Here is a 9787-nt window from a genome sequence, read left to right on the forward strand (position 1 = left end):
AATGTACTAACATTTCTTTCTTAAGTTAAAATTTTTGTTCATCTTCATCAAATACATTTATCTTTTTCTGTGATGTATTAATATAACCTTCAATAATTAAGTCTCTTAGAACTTTTTAGCTTTATCATATGTAGCAAAGACTGACAGGTTTCATATTTGAATCACTAACTTTGGGTCTTTTTTCCCATTTTGTAAACTGTCAAGGGTAATTTTCTTGACCATCCTTAAATAGTTTTTATACCCTATCTACTTTGTCACTGCTATAATGAGGAATGTAATGGACATTTTGTTGTATACAGAGACTTTTCCATAATTTTTTAACATAGACTTCTGATAAGTGAGTCAGATTTTTTTCAACATTTTTCAAATGTTTTCAAAAACATTTTTTTACCTCTCAACCCCCAGAAAGTTGTGGTCTTTTGAGGATTGTGAAAAATACCTTCAGCCTACTCTCCAAAGTCAGAAAATTTTAAAAGCTCTGAATAATTCATGGAGTTTTGAGTCTGATCAAAATTTATGAGTAATTTCTAGAAACTAAATATTATGTGAGTAATAATCAAAGAACTGAGTACTTGCTGCTTTATCTCAAATTTTCTCAGATTAGTAAACTGCTCTAAGTATTCATGAATAAGAAGACTATAAAACATGCAATGATAATATAAATAATTATTAAAATATTTCCTTTTTATCAATTATTTCTAAAACCAAAACTAAAGTTATAAGTAATAGTAAGATAATACCTTCTGGATGTGTCCTAATGTGGAGAAGATCACTGAAACACCATATGCCCTTTATAGTGCTTCAGTTTAACTTTCCTGTCTTTTTACCTTATATTACTTCTTTTAACATCAGTTATTTGCACATTGTTTTAGGTTTTGCAGCTTCATTAATGACTCATTCATTAAGCATTGAAAAATTATTCGAGTATATACACAATAAAATGTGCAATTCTAGAGTTTAAGGACTCACTGTGAACATGATTCTCACAGACATAATCTGTGGTCTCAAATCTTCTTATATAAAATTAATGAGCAAATATCCTTCTCAAACCTATTATCATATTTGTCAAGCCCATTTACAAAGGGGTAAAACTAGCTCTTAAACAGTAAGATATTTTCTAACAAGGGAATTAAAAACTTGCCCCATATTTTAAGGGTCAATCATGTGAGAAAACTTGTTTCTGTGTAGGTTGAGACTAGAGCCCAGCTCTCCAATTTCTTTGACACTGTCTTTTCAACTATTTATTCTTCTGTTCTTCAAGTATAACCTTGTTTTGGGGAGGGGTAAACATATCCTTTTTGCAATGCAAATTGAAATTGAGCTATGAGAATAAATAATGCAATGAACTTAAAAGAGGTAGAAAAATTCTTGCAAAAAAAACTTGTCTCTGAAAAAATAAATTATCAGGCTTACTGTACAGGAAGCTTTGGATCAATTATAGATTTTCACTGCAAATTAAACAGCAGATGTTTGGGTTTTCATTATTTTGGAGAAAATTGAACACGGAAAAGAAATGGTGTACAAGCTATCCTTTCTTTACCAAGTATAGATTGCAGTAACAGGTTAGGACTCTGAGTGTCGCTGTTCACCAATCGGGGGAAAAAAGAACCAGGAATTTAATCCGTACCACAAGATTTCTGCATCACAACGCGCTGGCTTTGGGGTTTTAGAAAGCTTCTTCGAACTGGACCCCCGAGAGCTCCAACATCCAACGGTGAAAGTACCTTATCCTAGACCCCAAAGATCCTGGGGATCCCCAAGCCTCCACCAAGGGAACACCCAAGCGCAAGCTATTCCGCCGCGGGGCTGTCATGGCGTCTCCTTTCTGCCCAAACTGCCGCCGGCTAATCTGGATCTGTGTTCTCCTGGGGGCCCTGTGGAAAATTCGGGCCGAACAGATCCGCTACTCGGTGCCTGAGGAGCTGGAGAAGGGCTCCTTAGTGGGCAACATCGCCAAGGACCTGGGGCTGGAGCCCCGAGAGCTGGCGAAGCGCGGAGTCCGCATCGTCTCCAGAGGTAGGACTCAGCTCTTTGCTCTGAACCCGCGAAGCGGCAGCTTGGTCACCGCGGGCAGGATAGATCGGGAGGAGCTCTGTGACAGATCTCCCAAGTGTGTAGTAAACCTAGAGATTCTCTTAGAAGACAAAGTGAAGATTTTTGGAGTTGAAGTGGAAATAATTGATATTAATGATAATGCGCCCGACTTTGGGGCAGAGCAAAGGGAAATAAAAGTCACTGAAAATGAAAACCCTGGGACAAGGTTTCCTCTTCCTGAAGCTTTTGATCCGGATATAGGGATAAACTCCCTACAGGGTTACCAGCTCAGCTCGAATGTCCACTTCTCCCTAGACGTGCAAAGCGGAGCCGATGGGATTAAGTATCCTGAGCTGGTACTGGAGCACGCCCTGGACCGTGAGGAAGAGGCGGTTCACCACCTCATTCTGACCGCCTTTGACGGAGGCGACCCCGTTTACTCTGGCACTGCCAGGATTCTTGTAACACTTGTGGATACCAACGACAATGCCCCGGTATTCACTCAGCCCGAGTACCACATCAGTGTGTGGGAGAATGTGACGGTGGGCTCCAGGCTACTCACTGTAAAAGCCACTGATCCAGATGAAGGAGCCAATGGAGAAGTCACGTACTCTTTCCGGAAAGTAAGAGATAAAATATCGCAGCTATTCCAGTTGAATTCTCTGACTGGGGACATAACGATACTGGGAGGTTTGGATTATGAGGACTCTGGATTCTATGACATAGATGTAGAAGCCCACGATGGACCTGGTCTCCGAGCCAGAAGTAAGGTACTGGTGACAATTCTGGATGTAAATGACAATGCTCCAGAAGTCACAGTTACATCTCTCACCAGCTCTATCCAAGAAACTTCTTCCCCAGGCACAGTAATTGCACTTTTCAATGTGCATGACAGTGATTCAGGAGAGAATGGCCTTGTCACGTGTTCCATTCTGGATAACCTGCCATTCACACTTGAAAAGACCTATGGAAATTATTATCGGTTGTCGACACACAGGGCTCTGGATAGGGAAGAAGTCTCAGAATATAACATCACTGTAACTGCCACTGACCATGGAACTCCGCCATTGTCTACAGAAACATACATCTCACTGAACGTGGCAGATGTCAATGACAATCCACCTGCCTTCCCTCATGCTTCCTACATGGCCTACATTCCAGAAAACAACCCCAGGGGAGCCTCCATCTTCTCTGTGACCGCCCATGACCCTGATAGTAACCAGAACTCAAGGGTCACTTACTCTCTGGCTGAAGACACACTGCAGGGGTCGCCTCTCTCCACCTACGTCTCTATAAACAAGGACACTGGAGTCCTGTATGCTTTGCAGTCCTTTGACTATGAGCAAGTTAGAGACCTGCAGCTACTGGTGACTGCTAGTGACAGCGGGGACCCACCACTCAGCACCAACGTGTCTCTGAGCATATTTGTGCTGGACCAGAATGACAATGCACCCGAAATCCTATACCCCGCCCTCCCCACGGATGGCTCCACGGGTGTGGAGCTGGCACCCCGTTCTGCAGAGCCTGGCTACCTGGTCACCAAGGTGGTGGCAGTGGACAGAGACTCGGGACAGAACGCCTGGCTGTCCTACCGCCTGCTCAAGGCCAGCGAGCCAGGGCTTTTCGCGGTGGGGCTGCACACGGGCGAGGTGCGCACAGCGCGGGCGCTGCTGGACAGAGACGCGCTCAAGCAGAGCCTGGTGGTGGCGGTCCAGGACCACGGGCAGCCCCCTCTCTCAGCCACCGTCACGCTCACCGTGGCTGTGGCTGACAGCATCCCAGACGTCCTGACTGACCTAGGCAGCCTGAAGCCTTCAGTGGACCCTGACGGCTCAGGCCTCACACTCTACCTGGTGGTGGCGGTGGCCGCGGTCTCCTGTGTCTTCCTAGCCTTTGTCATCGTGCTACTGGCGCTCAGACTCCGGCATTGGCACACGTCGCGTCTGCTCCAGGCTTCGGGCAGCGGGTTGGCTGGCGTGCCGGCGTCTCAGTTTGTGGGCGTGGACGGGGTGCGGGCTTTCCTGCAGACCTATTCGCACGAGGTCTCACTCACCGCGGACTCTCGGGGGAGTCACGTGATCTTCCCGCAGCCGAACTATGCGGACACGCTCATCAGTCAGGAGAGCTGTGGGAAAAGCGAGCCTCTCCTGATATCTCAAGATTTACTGGAAACAAAAGGAGAATTCAGTCTTAATCAGGTGAGTCAAATCTTGCCACACTGAAACGTAGGGAGAGAACCGCATAAATGTCTCCAACTATATTTCATATATATGTGTGTGTGTGGGCACATATATAGATCAATAAAACACTTCTTTTTTAGTATTCTGTTGCTTTAAAGTGGAAAGACAGATGATCCTTCAGTAATGATCAGTAACAGTTACTACACCTAAAAGTTGTTATTTATCTTTTGTAATCTTCATTTGGTTACAGTGTCAGTAGCAATTTCTTAATTTTATACTTGTAACATCTCACATCTTTAAAGCCATTATTCTTTAGGCATTACTGAAAGGATAGACTAGAATTATGAAATAGGAAGAAATTGTGTAAATTCATATTAACACATTCTCTTGTATGAGGCTATTATTTCATCTCTATTGAGTATTTTTAAATTTCCTCTTTTTACACCCTACTGTGTTTTGCTTGAAATTTGCTTTTCTTTCCTTTGAGACAGGTGTTTTCTATTATGATTAAACAATAACACTTTATAAATATTGGGGAATATATTTAAATTTTGGATATAACTTTCGCAGGGATAGTTTCTCGATTGGATTGGTACATTTCACATATTGTGTTGTTACAGTTTGTGACATGCAGTGACTATGTATGATTTCTTTGGTGCAGGTGATTGTCAAAAATATTACCCATTTAATTCCACTCATATTTAATAGATTGCAGAAGTGATTTTAATAACTTCTAAACTACCTATTATGGTATCAGTGTGAGACCCTTTTTGATTTCTAAGGAAAGCTTAATTGAACTACGCCTCAATTAAGCTTAAGAAGAAGAGTTTGAGTTTCTAAATGCTTTTGTCTTCATGGGAAATTGTGGTGTAATCCATACAGTAAAAGAAGAATGTATATGATACATGTAACTGGCATGGGGAGTGGAAAAAGAAAATACTGATAATAAATGTATATTGAGAAGCAAATCGTATCTGAGGAGAGATCATTTAAAATAGTGAAGCTTAAAAATATAATTTGGAAATGTCAATTGTCCTGAGACTATGACAGACATATTTGGATTCTTGGGTTAAAAATGCATTTCTAGAATCAGAGTGATACTTTTTTGTTTTGTTTTGTTTTTTTGGTGCCTAGGAGGTTGATAGATTATTTATAACTAGTATAACATGAGAAATACACTGTTTGAATGGACATTGGGTTTCTATTAGAAAATAATATTTCTGGTTACATTGTTGCACAATTATATGATGGATTAGTACATAACTATAAGAAATTAAAAATAGAAAACCTCTTTATGTCCTACTGTCAGAAAATGTTATCTTCAAGACATAATGAGTGAAAGAAGCAAGATGTAGAACATGGAATATTGTTTACTTCCTTTTGTGTCTAAAACCAAGGGAGAACATTTGTAAAATTCTGCTGAATGATACAAAACATACTAATGGAATGATACACTAAAACCATAGCACTCATTTCTCCTGAGAGAAATGTGTTGTTGAAAGCAGAGAGGGAGAGCCTGGAAAACATGACATGTGTACATTTTGAATCTGGAATTGTATGAATGTATGTCTATTTAAAAACAAATACTCCTTGTAAGTTAAAAAAAAAAAAAAAGGAGAAAGAAATAGTTTTTTCCAACATCTTTAGAACACATTAGTGCAGTTTCTCGGAAAAACCTCTGGGCGTCGCTGTAGGTCAAAAGAAGAGAGAGAAGATAATCAGAGACGCATTTGGGAGCCTCTAAGAGGGTAACTTCCTGCTCAAACCAACCACACCGAGGAGGCCAGTACAGGTTTGGATACAAGAAACAAAAGCAGGAAAAAGTGACCCTACCCCGGATTTTGCCACCCCGGAGGGCTTCTCTTCCCGACCAAGAAGCAGAGCAGCAGTGGAGGGAGACGGGATGAAGCGGAGCACTGAGACGAGCGGCCGGACGCGGTGGCGGCAGGTACTGTTACCGTTCCTGCTGTCTTTATTCCGCGGGGCTCTCCCAGACCAAATTCGCTACTCAATTCCCGAGGAGCTGGCAAAAAACTCGGTTGTAGGAAATCTTGCTAAAGATCTAGGGCTCAGTGTCCCGGACTTGTCGGTCCGGAAGCTGCGGATTAGCGCGGAGAAGGAATATTTCGTTGTAAAACCTGAAAGCGGTGACTTACTTGTGAATAACAGAATAGACCGAGAGGAGATTTGTGGGAAGAACCCTCTGTGCATTCTGGATTTCGATACTGTCGCTGAAAACCCACTGAATATTTTCCATGTAACAGTAATAGTAGAGGATATAAATGACAATACTCCACTATTCAAACAGAGTAAGATTGATTTAAAAATTGTAGAATCCACTAAGCCAGGTAAAACATTTCCACTAGACCCGGCACTAGATTCGGATGCTGGTCCTAATTCACTGCAAAGATATTACCTTAATGACAACGAGTACTTTGATCTCACAGAGAAACAGACTCCAGATGGACGTAAATATCCTGAGTTGATTCTGAAACATTCTCTGGACAGAGAAGAGCAGAATTTTCATCAACTGCTACTGACAGCTGTAGACGGTGGTGACCCACCCCAGAGTGGCACCACCCAGATCCAAATTCAAGTCACAGATGCCAATGATAACCCCCCGGTGTTCAGCCAGGACGTGTACAGAGTCAGCCTGCAAGAGGGTGTGCCACCTGGCTTCTTAGTACTTCGAGTGACAGCCACCGATCAGGACGAAGGAGTCAATGCGGAGATCACCTACTCCTTTCATAATGTGGATGAACAAGTGAAACAGTTTTTTAACTTAAATCAAAGAACAGGAGAAATCACGTCAAACAATGATTTTGATTTTGAAATTGCTAATAGTTACACTCTTCGTATAGAAGCAAAAGATCCTGGAGATCTAGCAGCCCACTGCAGTGTCCAAGTCGAAATTCTCGATGAGAATGATTGTGCACCTGAAGTGATTGTGACTTCAGTATTTACTCCCCTACCAGAGGATTCACCACCAGGAACAGTGATCGCCTTGATAAAAACTAAAGATAGAGACGCTGGAGAAAATGGAGAAGTTTACTGCCAAATTTTGGGAAAGGCCGAGTTTATATTGAAATCTTATTCGAAGAACTATTACAAGCTAACGACAGACAGGACCCTGGACCGAGAGGAGATCTCAGAATACAATATCACAGTAATGGCCACCGACAAAGGCAAGCCGCCCCTCTCCTCTAGTATAACCATCACTCTGCACATCGCAGATGTCAACGACAACACTCCGGTTTTCCACCAGGCCTCCTACGTGGTCCACGTGCCAGAAAATAACCCGCCTGGCGCTTCCATCGTGCATGTCAGCGCCTCCGACCCTGACCTAGGGCCCAATGGCCACGTCTCCTACTCAATCGTGGCCAGCGACCTGGAGCCGCGCGCGCTGTCGTCCTACGTGTCCGTGAACCCGCAGAGCGGCGTGGTGTTCGCGCAGCGCGCCTTCGACCACGAGCAGCTGCGCGCCTTCGAGCTGACGCTGCAGGCCCGCGACCACGGCTCGCCCGCGCTCAGCTCCAACGTGAGCCTGCGCGTGCTGGTGGGCGACCGCAACGACAACGCGCCCAGGGTGCTGTACCCGGCGCTGGGGCCCGACGGCTCGGCGCTCTTCGACACGGTGCCCCGCGCCGCGCAGCCCGGCTACCTGGTCACCAAGGTGGTGGCAGTGGACGCAGACTCTGGACACAACGCCTGGCTGTCCTACCACGTGCTGCAGGCCAGCGAGCCCGGACTGTTCAGCGTGGGGCTGCGCACGGGCGAGGTGCGCACGGCGCGGGCCTTGGGCGACAGGGACGCGGCCCGCCAGCGCCTGCTGGTCGCTGTGCGCGATGGGGGACAGCCGCCCCTCTCGGCCACCGCCACGCTGCTCCTGGTTTTCGCCGACAGCCTGCAGGAGGCGCTGCCGGACCTCAGTGACCGGCCCGCGTCCTCTGACCCCCAGGCTGAGCTGCAGTTTTACCTGGTGGTGGCCTTGGCCTTGATCTCGGTGCTCTTCCTCCTGGCAGTGATTCTGGCGGTCGCCCTGCACCTGCGACGCTCCTCCAGCCCTGCTGCTTGGGGCTGCTTTAAGCCTGGTCTCTGTGTCAAGTCTGCACCTGGGGTTCTCCCCCACTACAGTGAGGGAACATTGCCCTATTCCTACAATCTGTGCGTTGCCTCTCAAACAGCTAAGACAGAATTTAATTTTCTCAATATCACTCCAGAAGTGGTTCCTCCTCAGGATCTCCTCTGCGAAGATGCCTCTTGGGTGCCAAGTACTAATCATGGAGATGCTGGAGTCCCATTTGCCTCGGATACTATTTTAAAGGTGAGTTTTAATTTAATTCACTTATTTTACTTCGCGGTTTCAATGTTTCTTAATAAATCACCTGAGTGGAGTAGAAGTCTTCAATTCACATTTCATTGTTTTGTAGAATTTAAGGGTTTTTTTTTTTTTGCCTAAATATCTTAGTCTTATTTAAGCAAATCTTTGACATAGGTTGCCTATCTTATGGGTGGCATTTATTTATCTGTGTCAGTCGTGTCCAACTCTTTGTGATCCTATGGATGTAGACCGTCATGTTCTTCTGTCCTTGGGATTATCCTGGAATACTGGAGTAGGTTGTGATTTCCTTCTCCAGGAGATCTTCTGGACACAGAGATCGGACTTACACCTCTTGCATTTCCTGCATTGGCCGGCATATTTTTTACCACTGAGCCACCTGGGAAGCCCCTTATTTACCCATGTTACAAACCTTTACTACATAAGATACTTCGTTTTCTTCCTCATCTTTACATTCCTTCCCTCTGAAAGTTTATAACTGTTAAGACCTTAAGCTATTTGTTTTTCCTTCAGACTCCTTATATTAGTTTTATTCATTTTAGCTATGCTTCCTCTTAGAATTATAGTACTGAAGAGTAAAGAGATCTCCCAATCTCACTAGTTTGGGAAACTGAGAACCAAAGAAAGGAAGAATTTCACTCAGTGATATGGCCTGTCAACAGCAGAGCATAGGTAGGACTGACATGAACACCAGCGCTCTAAGTATCTTTACAAGCTAAGTGTCTTGGGATCCCAGATTTATTTTAAAAGGTCATGCAAAGTTTGAGGTATGCAGTGTCTGCTAATAAGAATGTGTTTAATAAATGGGAGAAATGTTTTCTCTGTCATGTACAGTAACATCACTCTTTTGAAAAATCATACATTGAGAAAATTTCTGTGACCTATTCTCATACTGTTTACTTAAAACTTAATTTTTAAATTTTTCTAGATATAAATGTAAAATACTTTTATTTTCTTCATTTTCCTGTGAGGTATCTTTAAGTAAAAATTGCTTCTCTCACTTAATGGACTCTCTAAAATTTCCTTTCTTTTTAGTCATGACGTATTTCTTTTTTGCTACCGTATAAAGTTGATAACATTAAATATATGTCTTAATAGAAAGGCCACTTACTGCCTGCTCAATGATAAGTATCTGGACTTGTTTTTCTGGTTGGGTGATGAACTAAATCCTTTTCAGCCACAATCACTATACCGATTTCCCCCAGGTATCTGTAAAATATCTAACTCTAATTTA

General features: G+C 43.8%; 1 protein-coding gene across 1 annotated transcript in view; it reads left to right on the forward strand.

Annotated features, from left to right (window-relative positions):
* Positions 1-9787, forward strand: part of LOC122700799 (protocadherin gamma-A2-like) — a 177193-nt gene that overhangs the window by 19237 nt on the left and 148169 nt on the right. The window contains exon 4 of the mRNA XM_043913845.1: positions 8452-8538. Coding sequence (XP_043769780.1) covers positions 8452-8538 — 87 coding nt within the window. The remainder of the gene's footprint in view (positions 1-8451; positions 8539-9787) is intronic.

The sequence above is a fragment of the Cervus elaphus genome, chromosome 9 (genome assembly GCF_910594005.1).
Source record: "Cervus elaphus chromosome 9, mCerEla1.1, whole genome shotgun sequence".
In the NCBI taxonomy this organism is placed as follows: Eukaryota; Metazoa; Chordata; class Mammalia; order Artiodactyla; family Cervidae; genus Cervus; species Cervus elaphus.